General features: G+C 43.9%; 1 protein-coding gene across 1 annotated transcript in view; it reads right to left on the bottom strand.

The window, feature by feature from the left end:
- The window catches only part of MYO1E (myosin IE), a 244103-nt gene that overhangs the window by 137315 nt on the left and 83191 nt on the right, over positions 1-23597 (bottom strand). Inside the window, exon 2 of the mRNA XM_033189918.1 lies at positions 5762-5905. Coding sequence (XP_033045809.1) covers positions 5762-5905 — 144 coding nt within the window. The remainder of the gene's footprint in view (positions 1-5761; positions 5906-23597) is intronic.

Raw genomic sequence — 23597 nt, 5'->3', positions numbered from 1 at the left:
CTTTCACCATGTTAGCAAGGATGATCTCGATCTCCTGACCTTGTGATCTGTCCGCGTAGGCCTCCCAAAGTGCTGGGATTACAGGCATGAGCCACCATGCCCAGCCTCAAATATTGTTTTTAATAGTCTTATTAGGCAGTGCTAAGAGTTGAACTTTTTTTTAATTTTTATTTTATTATTATTATTATTTTTGAGACGGAGTCTTGTTCTGTCACCAGGCTGGAGTGCAGCAGCTCAGTCTTGGCTCACTGCAACCTCTGCCTCCCGGGTTCAAGCAATTCACCTGCCTCAGCCTCCCAAGTAGCTGGGACTACAGGCGTGTGCCACCACACCCAGCTAAGTTTTGTATTTTTAGTACAGATGGGGTTTCACCATGTTGGCCAAGATGGTCTCGATCTCTTGACCTCATGATCCGCCCGCCTCAGCCTCCCAAAGTGCTGGGATTAAAAGCATGAGCCACTGCACCCAGCCAGTTAAAATCTGTTTTAATAGTCAGTGAATTTCCCAAAACTACCTACACTGGTTAAGTGGACTTCCCTGGGTTCATCCCTGAGGTGGCATAGGGAGGTGAGGTGACTTTCCCAGAGTCACGCGGAGAATGGGTGGGCTGGAATTCGAGGCTCTGGCTTCAGCCTGGCATCTATCTTGCTATATAGCACGCTGCCCCTCCAGTGAACTGGATGCCAAGGGCCAGGCCTCGCTCGAAAACAACTACGCTGCTTTGAAATCCAGTGGGGCTGGCACAAAAGTCTGGACTCCTAATTCAAGGATTAAAAATGTGCGGTCTTTGACCAGGCGCGGTGGCTCAAGCCTGTAATCCCAGCACTTTGGGAGGCCGAGACGGGCGGATCACGAGGTCAGGAGATCGAGACCATCCTGGCTAACACTGTGAAACCCCGTCTCTACTAAAAATAAATACAAAAAACTAGCCAGGCGAGGTGGCGGGCGCCTGTAGTCCCAGCTACTCAGGAGGCTGAGGCAAGAGAATGGCGTGAACCCGGGAGGCGGAGCTTGCAGTGAGCTGAGATCCGGCCACTGCGCTCCAGCCTGGGCGACAGAGCAAGACTCCGTCTCAAAAAAAAAAAAAGTGCGGTCTTTGAGTAAAAACAAGTTTGGAAAGGTGGACCGAATAAGCACGGAGTGCTTTGCACAGGAACTCTTTTCGTCAGCCAAATGGTCAGAAGTGCTCTCTCCCCATGCACAATAGAGAACACTGTAATGTTTTCCTCATAGATCTTACAATGTAACTGTAAAAAGTGCGGCAACATTGATGACAAACAGATGGCAAATTAAACCTTCTTTGTCATAGGACAAATAAGTCAAAAATATGGAGTTTTATTGGTAAACAACGTCAGCATTTTCGAAGCGGATTTTTTTTTTCCTAATGTAGAAGAAATGTGCATTCAGCCTAAATGCATTAACAATCAATTGCCCCAAATGCTGATTTTCAATACAAGACAATGTGCAGGAATTAGATATAGAAGGGATAAAGTGAGCAATCTTATAACTTAATGTGAAATCAAGTCTCTTCTTGTCTTAACAATTAAACATAGGAGAGGGAAAAAACCCAACTCTTACTTACAGTAATGCCATTCTATTATAATATTCCCTTAACATTGAAGTGTTAAAGGACGCTTTTATCACTTAGCAGAGGAAGATTTGTAGCAGACCACCCGTATTATATCATAAACATCCATCAAGCTTCCTCAAAGCTGAAAGCTACTCTGTGCTAATGATAGAAAGCACATTTATGCTGGGCTTCCCATATATTGAGTGGGTAGAGATTTCTAAAACATAAAGTCATTAGTGGTCCAGTAACTCATTTCCTTGGTAGAGCACACGATTCGTCAGTCATCGATTCAAAGGCATTAATTCAAAGGCGCATAAACAGCCCTCTCTGTGTGAGTCATTTAAAAACTCTGTTGTCTGAATTTAAAAAGCAAGTCTTAACAGTCAACAAATTGTCAATGAATACTTAATACAATGCACCATGCCAAAAATTATGCAGGAAACCAAGAAATACATGAGGCAGGATGATGCCATTTTTCTTAAAACTAACAAGAAAGCACACCTATATGCATGACCATATGTGGTTAAACTGAAAGCTCTACACCAAGAGATTAATAAGAACTAACCTTTGGCGATGGGTTCTGGGTGACTTTGGTATTTTCCTTTTTGCTTGACTGCATGGTATGAACCATGTTAAATGAACATGCATTGCTTTAAGGGGTTTTTATATGTTGCTTTTTAAATAAGTTATACAAGACATAGTCCCTGCTTCTGGTGTTTTGGGAGTAAACAATCGTGATGGGGAGGAGTGAGGCTGTCTGGAGTTAGGAGGGACTGACTACGGACACCATTTGTTTCTTTTTATACCCAGTTTATCAAAAAACCATACTTCCATGTTTACAATGCAGTAAGTTCAGCCCACGTTCCAAGAACATTTCAAAATACAATTTGTTCAACTACTACATTCAGTGGAAATGAAGATTTCTATGGGCTTGTCAATCCTCCATTTATAACGGTTTCTGTGGCAAAATGCATTTTAATTACCAATAAACAACTGTACAGTTGAATTTTTGGAAAATAACTCAGAAATATGGGAAGCACTTACACACCTGCCCGAGTGCGTGGTAATAATGACCCATACTTACTGTTTACTCGCTGCATTCTTCATTTCGTTTCACCCTACAACAGCCTCACGTGGGAGATTTTATTATTACTCCCATTTTACAGGTACGGAAACCAAGGCACAGAGGTCACAAAACATTACGGTCACCAGACCTATGCAGACCAAGCCAGACAGTCCAGATCCACATCCTGCCACCCAGCTCCTTCTAATCAATTATCTGCCAGTTTTCAAGTGCTGTGGGTGCTGCACGTAAAAGTGATTAACATTTTTTTGATGGTGAGAACTCCAGATAAAGTAAGCATATTTCAGTATTTTGACCAAATAAAATAAAAACTTGCAACTGAACATAACTGCTTTTGTACAATTAAATTAAATGAAGCTGCCGGGTGCGGTGGCTCACGCCTGTAATCCCAGCACCTTGGGCGGCCGAGGCAGATGGATGACGAGGTCAAGAGATCCAGACCAGCCAGACCAACAAGGTGAAACCCTGTCTCTACTAAAAATACAAAAATTAGCTGGGCGTGGTGGCACACGCCTGTAGTCCCAGCTACTCAGGAGGCTGAGGCAGGAGAATCGCTTGAACCTGGGAGGTGAAGGTTGCAGTAAGCCAAGATTACGCCAACTGCACTTCAGCCTGGGTGACAGAGCAAGACTCCATCTCAAAACAAAACAAAACAAAAAAAGGAAGCCCTGCACAGGTATCTGGAGCAGAAGTCAGCAATTTTTTTTCTGCAAAGGGCCAGAAAGTAAATATTTGAGACTTTGCAGTCTGTTACAACTACGTAGCTCTGCCACTGTAGTGTGAAAACAGCCCTAGACAACAACTAAACGAATGACCATGGCTGTGTTCCAACAAAACTGCTGTCCAAAAAATGGTGGTGAGTAAGATTTTGTCTGTCAGCCATAGGTCGCCACCCTGATACAGAAGTTATATAAGTAATCATGTACATTTCAAAATTGCTCAGTGTAGATTTTAAATGTTTACACCACACACAATAAGTATGTGAAGTGACGGATATGTTCATTAGTTTGATTTTATTGTTTCAAAATGTATACACATATTAAAACATCACATTGCCAGGCGCGGTGGCTCATACCTGTAGTCCTAGCACTTTAGAAGGCCGAGGCGGGTGGGTTGCTTGAGTTCAAAAGTTTGAGACCAGCCTGGGCAACATAGTGAAACCCTATTTCTACAAAAAATTAGCCAGGCATTGTGGTGTGTGCCTGTAGTCCAGCTACTTGGGAGGCTGAGGTGGGAAGATCACCTGAGCCCGGGAGGCAGAGGCTGCAGTGAGCCGGGATCGTGCCACTGCACTCCAGTCTGGTGACAGAGAGACCTTGTCTCAAAAAAAAAAAAAAAAGAAAAGAAAAGAAAAAAAAAAACACATTATATCCCACAACTATATGCAATTAGTATTTGTCACTTAAAAATAAAATGTTTACTTTTTTTTTTTTGGAGACAAGAGTCTTGCTCTGTCACCCAGGCTGGAGTACAGTGGTGCAATTTTGGTTCGCTGCAATCTCTGCCTCCCAGACTTAAGCAATTCTGCCTCAGCCTCTCAAGTAACTGGGATTACAGGCATACGCCACCATAGCCCGCTAATTTTGCGTTTTTAGTAGAGACAGGGTTTCACCATGTTGGCCAGACTAGTCTCAAACTCCTGATCTCAAGTGATCCACCCGCCTCGGCTTCCCAAAGTGCTATAAAAATAAAATAAATTTTTTAAATGATGCAATTATAATGCAGCCAATAACTCCAACTATATCTGTTAATCCTTGAAAACAGAGGTTCAGAGGTTTAACTACATAGATATTGGTAAAATTCCCTTATAGTAAATAAGAAACAGCAGAGTACTGGTCAGAATGGTCCCAATGCCTTGGAATAATGCTGTTAATTATTTGATAGTATTGTTTGCTAAATACCTGATAATTTGAACCCCCACCCTGCCCCCCACTTACCAGTGATGGGACAGGCAGCCCCTGCAAAAGTTATTACTGCATACGTTCCAGCGCTTTTAGCTAATAGTCAAACAAGCAGTTTAAGTAATCATAATAAGCCACCGATGTGAAAACTATTCTTCCCCAAGCTTTTTGGGTAAAAATCTAAGATGTGTATCACATCAGTAGCAAAGACTCCACTTTTTAATAGGTCATCCATGACACCATACTTTCAGAAGGTACTACTGGCATCCAAATTAAACTTTTTGGTACGATTATATAGATTTCACAGAGTTTTGCATGTCCATGACTAACTCTCACAATAGTTCTACCACTATATCTTTACATAGTTGCATCAGACGAAATTCCTGAATCCTATAGGAACTTAAGCAAATATCACAGTTCCCTGTTGATAATGAAGTCAACCCACATTTGAATCAAATTACCATTCTGCATTTTTTAAAGCCCCATAAAAAATGGCAACCGGCAAGCTAAAATTGAAACATAAAGAACAACTCAAGAACGTCAGGTATTTTCAATAGTCAATCTTCACTTCTCGCATTGCCTTTAGTAAACATTAAAATGCAGAAAAACTGGCAAAATTTTTAAGCCTTTTAAGTCCAGACTTAAATGTCTCTGCTTTGCAATCAGGATATATTATTGACAGAACTCTTTGCAAACCAGGACTTCCTCTAGGAAGAGAAGAGGTTTTAGACACCACGTGCATGACTACAGCATGTCAAAGGGACAATATTATAGATGAAAATAGGTAAATACTGGCTACGTCTTCACTTTGTGAAATGCCAGGAGAGTAAGTAGACATCATCTCTGCCCTTTGCACAGCCTGAACCAAGTGATATAAACATACAAAACCTCATTCTGAAACTGTGAAAAACAAGGTGAGCACACAGCATCCATTCAGACTTTCAGACAACTCTTGTCAAGCAGGAATAAAGCCACAAGTTCAGTTTTTTTTGTTTGTTTGTTTTTTATAATAGAGAAGGGGTTTCCTTGTGTTGCCCAGGATGGTCTGGAACTCCTGGGCTCAAGCAATCCTCCTGCCTCAGCCTCCCAGCCTCCCAAATTGCTGGGGTTACCCACGTGAGCTGCTGCACCTAGCATAAAGCCACAATTTAACTGTGGACATTGTAATATCACTTAGAAATGTCCAAAGCAGCCAATAAAGGATACAAAAATGTAGTCATCCATGTATCTCTTCTTCAGATTCTCCACGATGGAATTCTCTGTGATCTTGGAGAGTAGCACCATGTCGTCCACACCACTGTGCTTGACATTGTGGCTTTGCCAGTGGTATCGGTAGGCACCTTTGCTTCCCTGGGAACATAAAACACACAATTACTAGGATAGCTTATTTTCCCCTGTAGTAACAAAGAGAAAATGTTGTTAATTTCCCAAATATTTTTTCAAATAAAATGTAGCAGAATGAGTAGTGCAGAGAAAGATCCTGCAATCAATGATGATTCAAGTTCCAGCTTTGCTACCTACAGACTAAGTGGAGGAAAGCTCCCTAAGCTCTCACTGTGTTCCAAATATTCTTCAAATAAAACGTAGCAGAATGAGCCGTGCAGAGAAAGATTCTGCAATCAATAAGATGAGGATTCAAGTTCCAGCTTTGCTATCTACATACTAAGTGGGGAAAAGCTCCCTAAGCTCACTGTGTCCCTGAAGTGACACAAAGTGACCTCTTTTCTCATTTGTAAAATGGGAGACAGACCCACTTCACAACGTTGCTGTAAGGATTAAACAAAATAATATGCGTGAAGTGCTAAACAGTGTCAGGAATATAGCATAACGCATGGTCGATAGTCTCTGATGACTCCTTCAACCATACTGTTGTGTTGAATTTGTCAGTGAAAATAAGCAACGACACAGAAACTTTCTAGTCTCGTTTTGCAAATTATATGATAGAACCCAGAACTTGAAAGAATATGTATCACACAAAGGTTATGTCACACAGTCATAATTTCTCAAGTCATCTAAATTACTTCCCCTTCATAAACCTATCACTGCCATACATTTAATACTGTCTTTCCATATTCAAAAGATGGCTACATTTTTATGACTGATTACTGCTCTAATAACGAGGATGTGCACAGGACAGACAAAATGAGATCATGGAACACGCCCAGGAGAGGAAGACCTCATCCCTGCATGGCCCCCTTGAGTAGACGAAGGTGTGGCCCTCATCTACGTCTGGGATTTTTCAGCTTCACACTAGGGCGGCCTCTGAACACTCTGTGGACTGCAGGGCCTCCTTTCATTTGACATTTCTGTAGTGGGGTTCCCCATGTGTTCAGCTATATGCCAAGTTCTTATGGCACACTTGGGTAGCTTAAAGTCCTATGAAGACACCTAGATAATGATGGAACAAAGTTGATTCATGAGCACTTGGGGAGCTGAGCACTTGGGCAGTTCAAAGTTCCTTGAAGGACACCTAGATAACGATGGAACAAAGTGATTCATGCATCAATAACAGTCAACATATACACACACAAAATGGGTGTTCCAGGAGTGGAGGGTAGGCCACTTTGTCCTGGGAGAGGCAGAAGAAATGACTTCCCGGAAAAGGAGCCATTTGAAGTAGGTCTAAGATATTTAGAATTTGCCAGAGGAGACCAGAGGAGGAAGGACATTCATTATAATCTACACTTATCAGCAAAAAAGCTAATAAATATGAAGTAATGGCAAATATTACATGACAATATTGGAAGATCCTCCCTTACCTTCAAATGCTTGCATTCTACTGGGAGTGTCGCCAATAGGTAAGTGCAGTGGGCACTGAACTGGGTGAGACTTGCCCCTGTGCTCACTACTTGAGGGACTTTGAATGAAGGAGAGAAAAATTCTGAGTAAGGGTATCTAGAAAGGCCAACTGCTCAGACATCTAAACTAGGATGAAAAAAGGGAAAAGGAGGCTTTTTGAGAGGAGAAGATGAAAAGAAACAAGATAGAAGCCATTTCAAATTTTATTTTAAAATTCATTAAATGGTTTACTTTTTTTTCCTATGGGAAACACAGATCCTTTGCTAAGAGCAAGTCCTAAGAGGCTCTAGGGAAAGCTATCTTTTAAAATCAGCCAAGAAGGGGCTACCACTGGAAAAGGATACAGTGTCATGGGCTCCTGCTCTGGAAAGGGATTCTGGAAGGCTTGCCACCCATGCTGTCTTGCCGAGGGAAACTCTCTATATCTGGCATTCTCAGAACTACATGCAGCATCAATTCTACAAAATTACCTCAGCCCTCACCACTCCTTCTTCCTCTTGTGGCAAAGCAGAAAGAGAAAAAAGCACTGGCTACAGCGTGACTCACTAGATTTCCATTGACTGCCCATGGTCTCCATCCAGCCAGATAATTCCCAGTGATTCCTCCTCTCCTCACCTCCCCACCGTTTCCAGGTTTCTGGGCACCCACAGTAACTCTGCACAGAAAACTAAGGTCCCAGAGTAACCAACCTGTCGGTTGGTTGGTTGGTTTTTAGCCCTCATAGACATCTAAAAATGTAAGCACCGTTGAACAAAACACAAGGGCTGTTAATAAGTGGTTATTAGACTTCTATAAAGGACGAGAAACAGAGAAGCTCTGTGTCATGGTGTATATGTTTGTGCTGATCCGAAGAAACTGCCTTCCTAGCATAACCCATCAAACCCATCAGTCTTTCTGTGTCTCACTGCACAGAGACACATTCCTGACTGCCCCCACTCAGAGGCTGTTTCCTCCTCTTTCTCATGGTAGTTATTTCCTAGTAGAACAGCACTCACAGTGGAGTTCATTGATTCTCATAGTTCCAAATATCACTCGACACTGAAGATTCCTAGCCCCAGTCTCTAGTGCTCGAAGAGGACTCATTTTCCAGTCTGCTATCTACAACGAGGTGACAGTGGTTACAATATGCAAAGCAATGAGTTATTTGATTTGTGGAGGGTGATCTACTTACTACTGCAAGCAATCCTAGGAGACAGGGGTTAATATTCCCATGCCACATAGGAGGAAACTGAGATCTCCCACCTAGTAAGTAGCCAAGGCAAGATGTGAACCGAAGATTCAATGACTATGGATGCATCCAAACGTGGTTTCTTCACAGTCTCCTAAATGAATGACTTACTGGATATTTCTAGCCATTAAGTTTAACATGTCAACAGAACGACAGACTATCTCCAAAACAAAATGTATCATTAAAAAGACATACAATTTTTAGGCTGGGTATGATGGCTCACGCCTGTAATCCCAGCACTTTGGGAGGCCGAGGCAGGCAGATCACAAGGTCAGGAGTTCGAGACCAGCTTGACCAACATAGTGAAAAAAAAAAACAGAAAAATTAGCCGGGCATGGTGGTGTGTGCCTGTAGTCCCAGCTACTCGGGAGGCTGAGCCAGGAGAATGGCGTGACCCCGGCAGGCGGAGCTAACAGTGAGCTGAGATCACGCCACTGCACTCCAGCCTGGGCGATACAGTGAGACTCTGTCTCAAAAAAAAAAAAAAAAAAAAAAAAGACACACAATTTTTATTCATGACCATCTCTTCTGAGCATTGAAGACTAAACACCAAAGCTATTTTTGATTTGATACTTTTTTATATCCAATAGGTCACATATCAGTTTCTCTCTCTCTCTCTCCCCCTCGCTCTGTCTTTCTTCTGCCCTCCCTCCCTAACTACTGTCTCCCTTCCCCATCTCTCCCTCCCTCTGCCAGGCAATTATAGTCACATATGTGAACTCATTCAACCTTCACAACTCTCCCCCCATACTATGTATTACTATCTCTATTTTACTGCTGAAAAACTGTAAACTGCCCAAGGTTTCCTAACGATAACTTCTGTCTTTAGTGACCACTCCTTACTATGTCCAAAAACCCACCCAGATGAGGCAAAGGGAGGGAGGAAAGAACCTGGAGGTGGGAGCAACTCAGAGCCTTTGGGAGAACCTGACCTGCCCAGAGCATCAAGGACAAGGTGGATCAACGAAAGCTGGGCTAGGGCTGAGCTGGGAAGCTCTAACAGAGGGTGATAAGGTTGTCAGGAAAGCTGGAAACCAAACATGGATGTGCAGGCTCTCAGCACAGCCTGGGAAGCTGAAAAGTTCCCCACAGTGAAAAAAAAACCCTTTTCTGTTGCTGGGTTGGCGACAACAGAGTTTAGTACTAGTGTGACTTGTCCAGAGGCACAGGGCCTCTGCACACAGCCGCTGAATCCCGGGAGTAAGTGGGCAGGGTGGTGGGGCATCGTTACCATGCACAATCCTGTGATCTAGGGAGCAGAGGCTGAAAGTTGTTCTAAGACACAAACTACTGCCCTAGAATTGTGAGAATATGCATTAGGGCTCTGGAACAACTAACCCTTCACAGCTGTTTTGCCCCTCCTTTCTTCTTCTACCCCTGCTGAGAGGCAGGGGCAGGTTTGGCTGTCATGTGTGCTGGGAGGGGGCAGCAGAGATGGTTCCTCATCAGTGTGAGGACAGCTGTTCTCTTCAGAGGGCAAAGGCTACTACCTCAAGGACTCTCAGGCGAGCTTCATTTTTGACTAATTCCCTTTTGCTTCCCACATTAAAAATGGTACCATTTTAAACAGGTGGATACTCAACAAGGTACTGCATTTTCCAGCAGCCCCTGGTGAGCACAGTACACTGTACAAAGGGAGGAAGGCAGTGGTGGGCATGCCAGCTACAACATGAATGTAGTAACAATAATGAAAAGTTACTCTTACCCCTGAGACTTCCTACAAATGATGAGGGAGAAATATCCATTAGACAGAGATTGAGAACAGACACTCTTAGCTCCACATTCAGTTTCTAAGGATGATGTAGTTTATTAAAAAGCAGTTGATTCATGTGCAAGTTCTGGAAAGAAGGGTACGCCCCATCCACACAATAGCCTGGTTTGTTGCTAACATTTAATAGGTGGCACCCAAACACCAGAGTCCCTCACACACCGGAAGAACTCAGCCTTGAGGCTGGGAACCTCAGCTGGGTGATTCCCTGACTGATTTTTTTAAAGGTGGAACCTCACTAACTGGTGTGTGTTTACCAGGGTGGGGACCAGGAAGAGCAAAGGTGAGTCAGCATACACAGGGAGGATTATTCTCTCCTGAAAGTCCACCTTCATTGCCCAGGAGACAGCCCCAGGGTAGGCCTGGCCGACAGAGCAGCGGTTTTGCAAACACTTCACTAGTGTCCCAGGGAGCCCTGTTCTTTGATTTATCTGGGAGAAAGGACAAGTTACCCATATACTGGGTAACCACCATCTTCAAATGCCTTCAAATGCCCAGAAAAGAGAGACAATTGAGTGTGTTGTGTAAGTACAAGGCCCCTGTACAGGGCCGGGGGAGGAGGTGACCATCAGTACTCTTAGAAACTTCTGCAAAGAGTATACCGCACAGTATTTTTAGGTAGCAATTTGGAAATCAGTATTGAAATTTTAGAGACACAGACCAATATATAAACATAATTGACTAAATACCAATCAAAGTCTCGGCCAGGTGCTGTGGCACATGCCTGTAATCCCAGCACTTTGGGAGGCTGAGGTGGGCAGATCACAAGCTCAAGAGATCGAGACCATCCTGGTCAGCATAGCGAAACCCCGTTTCTACTAAAAATACAAAATTTAGCTGGGTATGGTGGCATGCGCCTGTAGTCCCGGCTACTCAGCAGGCTGAGGCAGGAGAAGCGCTTGAACCCAGGAGGCGGAGGTTGCAGTCAGCTGAGATCGGGCCACTGCACTCCAGCCTGGCAAAAGAGCGAGAGTCCGTCTCAAAAAAAAAAAAAAAAAAAAAAAAAGAATCAAAGCCTCATCCTTTTTGAGCCAGCAACTGTATATTTTAGGAATTACCTCAAGATATACCTGCAAAAGATATATGCAAGGTTGTTCACTGTAGCAAAGTTTGTAATAGGGAAACAGAAGCATCATTAAGGGACTGATCAGAATACAGCACACTCTGCAAAGGAGTACTTTGCAGTCATTAAAGGAACTTGCATGTACTCATATGGAAAGAGCTTCAAGACATTGTTTCATTGAAAGAGTAGTCAATATGTGGAACAGATATGGAATTATTGAATTTGTGTAATTTTTTTAAAAAGGCATGTGTGCTATAATTGTTTTGTTGGTACTTTTGGGGAGAAAACCTGGAGTTTTAAGAGAAGTGTAACTTTTATTTTCCATTTTAGACCTTTTTGTACAGTTTACAATTTTTAACCATATGCATGTGTTAGTAAAATCTTAAAAGAAATAGAAACATCAATATAATTGAGCATTTTCTGGGGTGCTTTTGGACACTGACCAGGCTCTCAAAGTCAAAAGCTAGGACTGTCCTAAGACTGGATTCTGTGCTAAGTCCAGGTTTGAAAGGTGATTGGAAGATGCTGTCTGGACAATAAGATAGTATCATGTCTGGGCCATTTAGGTGGCCCATGAGCACAATAGGATAGCAGATCTGACTTCGGAAAACCTGGGACTAGAATGCCCCCAGTGTTATAAGTGGATCACCCTGAGAAGCAGATAAACCATATTCTTATGGTGAACAATGGACAATGGGTAACACTCTGGCCTACAGTCCAACTGAGCTTGTTTTTTAATGGGATTTTTCTGTCTCCGTGAGTAATAACAGGAAAGGAACTACCTGCTAACACTTCGATCTTTTAATTTTAAGACATTCTGGAATTCCACCTTTTACATTTCTGCCATTTTACTGGACAAAAACATTTATTTCCACTGCAAATTATGAAAACTCAGCCAAAAATATTTGTCTGCTACATACAAAGCACTGGGCTTGCAAACTGCTCTACTAACCAGCAATGGGCTTGCACTTTATTTCAACTTTATGAAATTTAAACCCCCTAATATTTTGGTGATGGGAAGATGTGTCTCTGAAGCAAGTATGTGTGTGCTGGACTTCAGTGCACAGAGTACAATACAAAGAAAAAGTGTTTCTGTGCGCAGGGGACAGGGTAGTCAGTAGCCAACAAACCACTCGTATTCCCTTGCACCCCTAGGTAATTGGAACTAACATGTACTGAAACCAGAAATATGTGCCAATGCTTTTTACATAATTATCTCATTTAATTCTCACAACACTTGCAAGACACAAGTATTATAATTTCTGCACTATTTTACAAATGGAGAAACTGAAGCCTGGGGTCATAATGCACCATGTTGCCTTTGCTTGGAGTGGGTGGAAAAGTGCACTGGGGGGTTGGCATGTGAGGCTTGGGGCAGGGACTAACTCAATGAATATGGAGTATGTGCTTATTCATAAAGTTTCATCCACTTAAATATATGTGACCATACCACAAATTCATTATTTGTGTAGCATTTTCACATACGTGGTCTCCTTTAATCCCTGAGACTTGACACAGGGATTTCTGACTTCCTTTTCTCTGCTCTTTCTGCTATATCACAGCTCACTTCCAATATCATCGTTAAGTCCAAGTGTAGACACTGGCTCCAGATCTACCGTGGGTCCGGTGATCTCTTGGTGGTGTCTGGAATCAACCTTCCTAGAAGTGTTGGCCCCCACTGGAGAAGTGTGCCACCACTAGAGCAAATATATAACATACCATTCAACCTGGGACACTTTTGATGCAGAAGAGAGAGTTGTTAATAATAAAGCTGGAGGAAGAGGCATCAACTGGGACTATCTCAGGCTGCAAGGTTGTATTTGTGACCAACTTGATCTCAAAAAAGCCAAGGACAACTCTCAAAGACTAGCCCTCCCAGCCAAGACCCTGTGCCACTTAGCCATAGAGTGTCACACAAATCACTCCACTTCTCGGAGCCTGTCCCCTCCTCAGCAAAAAGGGGTTCATAACACTACACTGCCCCCGGGCCATTGGGAAGATCAAATAAGACGAACCATCAAGCCACCCCCAATCCTTTTAGGGGTAGAGTTGGTTTTACATGATGACATGATCCAATGCATGGAAGGTGAACACCAAGCTAGCAACATTGGTTGAGTGGGTTAGAAGGAGGAGCAAAAAAAAGGTTTGTTAAAAATAACAAGGGATGGTAAGGAGCCTCAATTTTGTTTTGATTGAACATATGATAGTATTTATATGCACTATCTCTGTACAAAAATACAGTAGTTAAAATGTTGTGGTTGTTTGTCTCTAAGTGTACTTTCTGTATGGTTTTATTTTTCTACTGAGTGTGTATCTATAATATACACACACAGAGCTGTTTTCATTGTGAAAAAAATTAGATCAAATAAGATAATGGATGTGAAGGAATGTCGCTAAGCAGAATGAAATATATAAATGTCTGACACTGTTTTCCATATTTTTTATTATTTCATGTCAACTCAGTCTCCAGTTCTTTTTGTTTATTCCAGCTTGCAGATGTAGCAAACTCTTTTTTTTAACAACAGGCCCCCAGAAGGAAGAGACACAACGGCTTTCTTTTACTTTCTCTGCCTGAAATGTTAATCTCAAACAAGATCATTTTTCTGTATCAATGAGCAGTTCAAAGATAAGATGTTGTAAATGAACAGTTAATGTATTCTGTCAACTCTAAGATGTATTTTTTTCACATTTTTACATTGTGAAATTAGTATGTCTTATAATCAGCTGGGCGCAGCAGCTCGTGCCTGTAATCCCAGCACTTTGGGAGGACAAGGAGGGCAGATCACTTGAGATCAGAAGTTCAAGACCAGCCTGGCCAACATGCTGAAACCCTGTTCCTGCTAAAAATACAAAATTAGCCAGGCACGGTGGTACACGCCTGTAATCCCAGCTACTCTGGAGGCTGAGTCAGGAGAATTGCTTGACCCTGGAAGGCGCAGGTTGCAGTGAGCTGAGATCACGCCACTGCACTTCAGCCTGGGCAACAAGAGTGAAACTCCATTTAAAAAAAAACAAAAAAAAAGGATGTCTTATAGTCAATGATGTGTCATAGCTTAACTGGTAGTGTTTTTCTAATTTTTCAATGCAGTAAATAAAATAATGATGCTCCTTTTATAACCAGTAGCATCTTAGGTGTGATGAATTACGGTGCATGACATTTACTAAGGGCCAGCTACTCTTCAAATATCATTGTTTAATATCATCACAGATGAAAAAAATTATAAAATTTTGATTATTCTGGAAGCATTGTACCAAATACTAATCTCATGTCAGGAACTGTGGTGTAGTGGCTTTACTGGTGAGGTTGATGATCACTCAGTTTTAGAGGCTTTGTTGTGGAAATTTTTGTAGCTGCCAGGCCACCCCCATCCCCACCTCCAACCCACTACAGGATGAGGACAAGGGTCCTGGATGACACGCTGCCCAAAAGAAGCCACCCATCGCCATACCACAGGTCGCAAAGCAAGGTATTTATGTAACTTCCTCTTCACTTTGTAAAGACGTGTTCAAGTTTGTACCTCTTTCAACCTACAGGTTCTTTCAATACTAACACCATTTGAAGCAGGAAGGTGTCCCACCCTCCATGCGATATGTCTGCCCTAGGATTACCATGTCTGACTTTCCCCATGACTTTTCTCTCTTTTTTATTTTTTTTTTCGAGAAAGAGTCTTGCTCTGTCACCCAGGCTGGAGTGCAATGGTGTGATCTTGGCTCACTGCAACCTCCACCTCCCTGGTTCAAGTGATTCTCCTGCCTCAAGTCTCCTGAATAGCTGGGACTACAGGCATGCGCTACCACACCCAGTTTATTTTTGTATTTTTAGTAGAGACGGGGTTTCACTATGTTGGCCAGGCTGGTCTCAAACTCCTGACCTCAGGTGATCTGCCTGCCTCAGCCTCCCAGAGGGTTAGGATTACAGGTGTGAGCCACTGTGCCCGGCCTCCATGACTTTTCTGACATATACCATACCATATTGCAATCTTTCCCAAACCTGTCATTTTCAACTATTTTAGCAAGTTTCCTATATCCACGTTCCACCAGTACTATGCTTCAAATTTTTCTATAAACTGTCCTTAATAATTTTGATTAAACCTGGTGCTAGTTTGGTGTGCTAATTTTGTTTCTTCAATGTGTAAAAATAGCTACGAAGACAAATGTTGTAAGCCAGGTGCAGTGGCTCATGCCTGTAATCCCAAGGCTTTGGGAAGCAAAGGTGGGAGGATTGCTTGAGCCCAGGAGTTCAAGGCTGCAGTAAGCTATGACTGCACCACTGCACTTCAGCCTGGTGACAAAGCAAGACCCTGTTTAAAAACGGAAAAGAAAAAGACAAATATTGTAAAATATACCAATGTGCGGTTGTAATACCAATGTTAAGGTCCATGTTCCACACCTGGGGACACACTGGCATTCTCTATTGAGCCTTTTCTTGTCAATTTCAAGTCTAGCCATAGGGAATTTAAATAACTTCTGTTCTATTTCCCAAACTTATGTTACCCTGCTGTGGAAAATCTCACATGGTAAGACCAAATTTCCCTTTTAGTTTGCAGATGAGAGCCTAGGTTTTGTTCTCACAAGTAGAACCTACCCTGTGTTTGTGTTCTTCTTTTTTTTTCTTTTCTTTTTTTTTGAGACGGAGTCTCATTCTGTTGCCCAGGCTAGAGTGCAGTGGTGCGATCTCAGCTCACTGCAACCTCCGCCTCCCGGGTTCACACCATTCTCCTGCCTCGGTCTCCCGAGTAGCTGGGATTACAGGCGCACACCACCACGCCCAGGCAATTTTTTGTGTACTTTTAGTAAAGACGGGATTTCACTATGTTGGCCAGACTGGTCTCGAACTCCTGACCTCGTGATCCGTCTGCCTCAGCATCCCAAAGTGCTGGGATTACAGGCATGAGCCACCGCACCCGGCCTGTGTTCATGTTCTGAATTCCCTGCACTTTCCATCAGGGCTCCTAACGCCCCTGCTCCACCTAGACCTTCCACCTCAGAAAACTCTTCCAGCCACAGGTGGGACATGTCAGTAGTCCCCACGGTCTGGGCTTGTCTTCAGGCTGAGCAGGAAATTCTCTTGGGCACCTGCTTTGTATTCTTTCTGTCTCGGGAAGTGCTTCCTGCAAGCACTACCAGAATGGTTCTGTCCTCTTTCCCTCACAAACTCCAGGAACCCTAGAATGGCGGCTCCTATCTCTGATCCTCACCAAGGGGGGCTCATGCCTGTAATTCCAGCACTTTGGGAGGCCAAGGAGGGAGGACTGCTTAAGCCGGAGTGTTAGAGACCAGCCTGGCCAACATAGCGAGACCCCATCTCTGCACAAAATCAAAACATTAGCTGGGCGTGGTGGCACATGCCTGTGGTCCAGGCTACTCTTGAGAGCCAGAGGCGGGAGGATCGCTTAAGCCCAGGAGGTCAAGGCTGCAGTGAGCCGTGATTGCATCACTGCGCTATAGCCTGGGTGACAGACCATGACTACATCAAGAGAGGAGAGAAGGGAAGGGAAGGGAAGGGGAGGGGAAGGGGAGGGGGAGGGGAGGGGAGGAAGGGGAAGGGAGGGGGAGGGGAGGGAAGGGAAGGGGAAGGGAGGGGGAGGGGAGGGGGAAGAAAGAGAGGAGAGAGAGGAGGGGAGGGGAGGGAGGGGGGGGAAGGGAGGGGGAGGGAAAGGAGGGAGGAGGGGAGGGGGAGGAGGGGAAAGGGAGGGGGAAGAGGAGGGGAAAGGGAGGGGGAAGAGGAGGGGAAAGGGAGGGGAAGGGAGGGGGAGGGGAAAGGGAGGGGGAGGGGAGGGAGGGGGGAGATGGACGGAGGCAGCCCAGGCTCTCTGAGATGCTCAGGATATCCATCCTCCAGCGCACGAAAAGGGCTCTGGTTGCCCTCATCCCAGGGAGACGTGCAGTCAGAGGACAGTGGCTGCCTTCACAAGCCTGGTCTGGAACCCCTCAAGGTAATTGTGCATGCGTTTGAAGTGCAAATCTTAGCAAGGCTTCCCTGACCTGTCCTTGTCCATCTCTAACCCCTGCTTTCTCCCAGCTTTGAGGTTCCCAACACACCATTTTCTGTGCATATCATACTGGGCTTTGTTTCTGTGTTTCCAGAGTGTGTGTGTGAGGTGGGATCTTCAGTACCTACATTCCCATTGTCCCCCAGCTTAGGTATTCTTCTATGAACTCCTCCCTACCTCACCCCTAACTCTATGCCTACTAAACTCTCACCCAGCACAGGTCAGGCATCATCTTGTTTAGAAGTCTCCTCTAACAGCATTACCTGAGTGCCTGACTCCCTGATTAAACTGACCCCTGGACCAAGTCTTATTCACTATTCTGCTCCAAGACCTAGTAGAGTGCCATGATGCATGGCATGGGCAACCCCCAAGTATTCGTTGAATGAATGAAATACATTATTATTATTATTCTCACATAACAGCTAATTCTTATTACATATCAAACAGTGCTCTAAACATTTTACATATAAATTATCTAATCCTTACAACTTCACTGAATGAAGCACAGGGAAGTGAAGTAACTTGCTCAGCTCCCACAGCTGGGCTTCAAACCCAGACGGTCTGCTCCAAATCTCTGCCCTTAAACACTGTACCTACTGCCTCTCATAATAAAGTAACAGCAGTTGGAAACAGCAATAATTCTAAAGTTCATAGTAACTGCTTTATTGCATGTTTACTATGTGTCATGTATCAACTTCTTTCTTCTGCCCAGTGACACACCAAGTACTTGTATTATCCTTTTTTTTTAACAGAAGAAAAAGAAGTACCACGTGGTAAACAGAATACCTGGTACAAAGCCCTGCAGCTAGAAGCCCACAGAGCAGCCTGGCTCTGCACATCCTTGCATAAGACAGAGAAAGTTCTGTGCCCTGGGGTCAGCCTTGGGATGACCTCTGCCCCCTGCCATGTCCCCAGCAGGGTGGTGCCTGGAGCATGGGAGTGCCCAATCTGTACTAGCTGGGTGAATAAATTCCAGGCTACACTGGTTCACCTCAGAACATGTTTGCTCTAGGTACACGGCGGCACTGTGGCAGCAGCTATCGTGGGGTAAATGGGAGTCCTGGGCCCAGAGTCTGCTCCGAGGAAGGAGTAAGTTTCCAAAGCGTTGCTATTTGCCCCCAACTCAGGAGGTCAAAGGGAAGAGATATTGCCCCTAAAAGCAATTCTCCCTCTCTTAAACTTGTAAGTAGTCCAGTTAAGAGTAACAGACATTTGAGGCTAGATGATTACTTTTTTTTTTTTTTTTTGAGACAGGGTCTCACTTTGTCACCCAGGCTAGAGTGCTGTGGCACAAACATAGCTCACTGCCGCCTCAACCCCCAGGGCTCAATTAATCCTCCCTCCTCAGCTTCCCCAGTAGCTAGGGCTACCGGTGTGCACCACCATACCTCTAACAAAAAAAAAATTTTTTTTTTTTTTTTAAAGAGACAGGGTCCTACTATGTTGCCCAGGCTGGTCTCAAACTCTTGGGCTTGAGCAATCCTCCTGCCTCAGCCTCCCAAAGTGCTGGGATTATAGGTGTGAGCCACCGTGCCTAGCCTGGATAATTAACTTTTTAAACAGTGTAACAGGCTAATCTTCACCACATCATTAGTGAGGTAAGGACATTTCAAGCTATAGAATAATATGAATCAAATGGTTGAGATTCCTTAATATGACAAATGCTCATTTCGCTTCTACTCTGATTATAAATTTTTTTTTTTTTTTGTATTTTTAGTAGAAGTCCTGACCTCAAGTGATCCACCCACCTTGGCCTCCCCAAGTGCTGGGATTACAGGCATGAGCCACCATGCCTGACCAGACACTGTCTTTAAAAAAAAAAAAAAAAAAAATTAATTAGCTGAAATCAATTTTAAAAATAAAAGTGAAAAAAACTTTTTTAAGAAAAAGAAAATAAAAGAAAAAATTAAGTCAGTCTATTAAATGCATACCAAATTAGTGCTTGCATGTCCATTGATAAGATTTTTATTAATCATACAGATCGGTGCAAAAGTAATTGCGGTTTTTGCCATTAGTGGCACCAGCCTAATAGATTCATAAGTCAAAAATCCTACCAGACTCTGTGTCCTAATTTGTGGTTTGAAAATGATAGTCTCTGAAGTAGCAGCTTCTCAATACATTTCTCTAATTGAATTAGGAAGCCAAGGTAATGAGGCAGGGAGACTAGATAGAAATACCAGCAGCTGTGCATATAAATAAAGACAGGGAGGTAACTGAACAATTTCTTGTGACATAATATGAACTATCACTCTGTACCATGAAAGAAAGAAACCCTAATTTAACTGCTATTCTGAGAAAAAGAAAAATATGCAAAGAGTTATCAGCAGGCTGTGGCAGAGTTGGTATCAACCTGACAAAAAGTCAGGACTATCCTATCCTTGGAAGAGTCTCTCCTATACTGCTTGCAAAATATGCATTATTTATAAGTCATGCAAAATGCTGGAGGTATGCTGACATAGTTAACCAACTACTCACATGTTACGGTTTCCTCAGATTGCCTTATTTTTCTGAAAAATGTTTGGGGCATATCTGAATAAGAACTCAATTTTTTAAAGTTTTATAAGGTTGACGAAATTATTTTCTTATCTCTGTCTTTTAAAAGCCAACGCGGAAACTCCACAAGAGTAGAAAGAGTTGGATTTTAAGTAGCGGTGACACAGGTAAGGTGTTGGTGTATCATCTCTCACTTAGGGGTACTGTGTCTGGATGTGCTAAGTGGGGAAGGGTCTGGATGCGATCAGGGGTGTCTTGATGTGGGCACTGTCTCTGTTGTGGGTGTGCTATAGGGATACTGAGTCCAGGAAAAATAGTCAAGCTCAGGGGCAAGGAGCATTCCCTGAACGCAACAACCACTAGCCAACGCTGAACCAAAGACAGAAGTGAGGAATGCCTGTTTCTGGCATGGTCACTGCTGGACTCTTGGCTTGCCTGATCTGCTCTGATCTATGGCACACTGGCACCATGTCCCTCTTGGGGCAAAATGTAGCCATAAGGGCATTGGTCTAGGGGCCTTTAGTATCAGTGAGACATGTTTACAAACAGAGATCTCAGACCACAGCTGGCTCATGGGTGGCAGAGATCAGAGTCCTGTGGGCACATCTCAGGGAGAAGCCACAAGAGCAGTCACTAATCCACATGGCAGATGAGTGTCACCAAGGGTCCTGCAGGCTCAGGGCTGCTCAATGTGCGATCATAAACAAATTCATCCTCTCACTGCCTTCCATCACCTGACAGAGGATGCAGGGCTATCTTGCCGTTTCTTCTGATCCACACCTTGGACTTCAGGAGTGGGATAAAAACAGGATTGGGCTTGAGGAATTTAGAAGGGGTGGGGAAAATTAAGAACAAGCTTGATAATTCAACTAAAAGCCCTAGAACAGACACGAAGGGAGGCACTGTTTTCTAATGGGCCTACTATGGGCTTGTCTCTCAGAACCCACACCCAAACCACAAGCCTAGTGTGCAGAAGACGAGCACTGCAGCACGCAGAGACGGGAGCCTTATCTTCTATTGACGTGTCCTTCCCTACAGACTTTCTGAGGGCTACCTGCAGTTGCTGTCACCTCCCCAGCCCCAAGTTCAATCAGCAAGCTCTGGAATTAATTTGCAATAAAAACCAACTTGGAAGATCAGCACGGCTTCACTGATCTTACCACGACCCTCACTGTTGTATGCTTCTAGGTGGCCACAAACAGGTAGACTCTGCCTTCCTTTGATCAGCTTAGATCTTTATTGAAAGTTCAACAGCAAGCCAATACAGCAGGTTCTCGAATGATGCCATTTTGTGATAATGATAATGAGGAAGAAAAATGGATTCCTGGTCCAGCCAGTGAGGAGTCTGCATGTTTTCCCCATGTCTGTGAGGGTTTCCTCCCACATCCCAAAGACATGCACGTTGAGTACACTGGGGTGTTGACATGGTCTCAGTCTGAGTGTGGGGGACTGTGTGAGCACCCTAAGATAGGATGGCGTCCTGTCCAGGCCCAGTTCCTGCCATGCTCCCTGAGCCGCCGGGACAGACTCTGGCCACCTACAACCCTCAACTATAAGGAGTGGATCAGAAAATGAATGAATGATTGATTATAAATTATTGTCAAATAAAAACCTGTAAAGTAGATGACAGTTATACAAATACATGGCAATCGATGATGCGGAGCAAAGGTGCTCAGCGAGCCTGCCATGTTCCTGATGGGTTTTGGACTGAATGGTGGGCGGAGGCACTCCTTACAGTTCTCAGTTTGCAAACAGTTATTCCTTGACTTAAACCCAACTACTACTACCACTGTCACTCACCAACTCACCAAACATTAGGCAAATAATTATATTACTTTTTTTGTTGTTAATCTTTCTTTTCTTTTTTGAGGCGGTGGTACAATCACAGCTCACCGCAGCCTGGACATCCTGGGCTCAAGTGATCCTTCTGCCTTGGCCTACTGCGTAGCTGGGACTACAGGTGTGTGCTACCATGTCTGGCTAATTTTTTTATTTTTTGTAGGGATGGGGGTCTCACTATGATGCCCAGGATGGTCTCGAACTCCTGGGTTCAAGCACTCTTCCTGCCTTGGCCTCCCAAAGTGTTGGGATTACAGGTGTGAGCTGCCACACCCAGCCCCATTCAGTGCTTTTGAGGGCATTAAATGAGATAATGCATAGAGATTTCATATTACTCTAGCTCATAGTAGCAGCTAAGTAAAGTTTTGCATTAGTTATTAATAAGTGAACTGGGATACTGCTAGCCACTAATACAGCTCTGATTGGATATATATTTCAAGAAAGAGACTGGGTACTGTCATCTCATCTTGCTAATAAGAAGATAATAGGAGAGACAGGGTTCAACTAAAAATATAGAACTTTTAAAGTTTCATGATGCTCATGTGATGTATAATTGGACCCCTATAAATGTGAGTCATTTGAATACGGGATTCTCTGAGAATAGGAATCCGCCACAGAAAAGGAGAAGACAGACGGTAGCTGCAGAGAAGACACACAGGGAGTTCAGCAGGCTAACCAAAACGGAAGCCAGTGACAAAGACCATGTAAGCAACAGACTGATGCCTTGTAGGCAAAAAAGTAAGGTGTTTAAACAAACAACAAAGGGGGAGGGATAAGGAAGGGGTAGAATACTTCTATATTTACATTCAGAACCCTAAAATATTGTAGCTGGAAGGGGCCTGCCTATCGATTAAGCAGTCCAAAACTCTTACTTTACAGATGAGGGACCTGAGGGCCAGAGAGGTGAAAGGATGTGTCCATGGGGCCGTCCTACACTGGAACCAGGACTAGAACTCGGGGCTTCTGACACCCAGTCCAGCACTGTGCAGCTCTCTGCTTCCAGTCCCTCCGAGCAAACCTGTACCAAAAGTTTTTTGTTTCTGGGAAGAAAAAATAAGGTACTATTTTGGATGCTTACCATAAAATAATCAGCTGAGTCTAGGCATTTACGTAATTTGAATTTCTCAAATAATAATACCATTTGTGAGCCTTGACCCTCTGGCAAACAAACTGCATGAGGAGACTGGGGTTCATCCAAATATTAAATATGGGAGCAGCTTAATTTCATCTTAGTTTTTAATATAAAGATAAACACAAATTAGGTTTTAGTATGTTCTTTCCAGTGAGTTACCTTGCACACAAAAGTGCATAGACCCCACTTTGGAGATCTCTTTCCCAGAACCCCTTGTCATCCACCCAAGACACAGTCCTCTGTTTATGGGCAGAAAGCAAGAGTTAAGGCATTGGCTTGAGATCTAGAAACAAGACAGACAGGCCGGGCGCGGTGGCTCAAGCCTGTAATCCCAGCACTTTGGGAGGCCGAGGCGGGCGGATCACAAGGTCAGGAGATCAAGACCATCCTGGCTAACACGGTGAAACCCCGTCTCTACTAAAAAATACAAAAAACTAGCCGGGCGAGGTGGCGGGCGCCTGTAGTCCCAGCTACTCGGGAGGCTGAGGCAGGAGAATGGCGTGAACCCGGGAGGCGGAGCTTGCAGTGAGCTGAGATCTGGCCAGTGCACTCCAGCTTGGGTGACAGAGCGAGACTCCGTCTCAAAAAAAAAAGAAACAAGACAGACAGAGAGGAGAAAGGCAATCTCCAGAAGATGAGGGGCAATGCCAGCAGAAATTAGAAAGCTGTCATCTAGTTAGAGATCTCTGGCTGTAGCATTTCAAGGTGTTCCTTCCAGTAGTAACTC

Source organism: Trachypithecus francoisi, unplaced genomic scaffold (assembly GCF_009764315.1).
Source record: "Trachypithecus francoisi isolate TF-2019V2 unplaced genomic scaffold, Tfra_2.0 Lachesis_group3, whole genome shotgun sequence".
Lineage (NCBI taxonomy): Eukaryota > Metazoa > Chordata > Mammalia > Primates > Cercopithecidae > Trachypithecus > Trachypithecus francoisi.
This window is presented reverse-complemented; position numbering and strand designations above follow the sequence as displayed.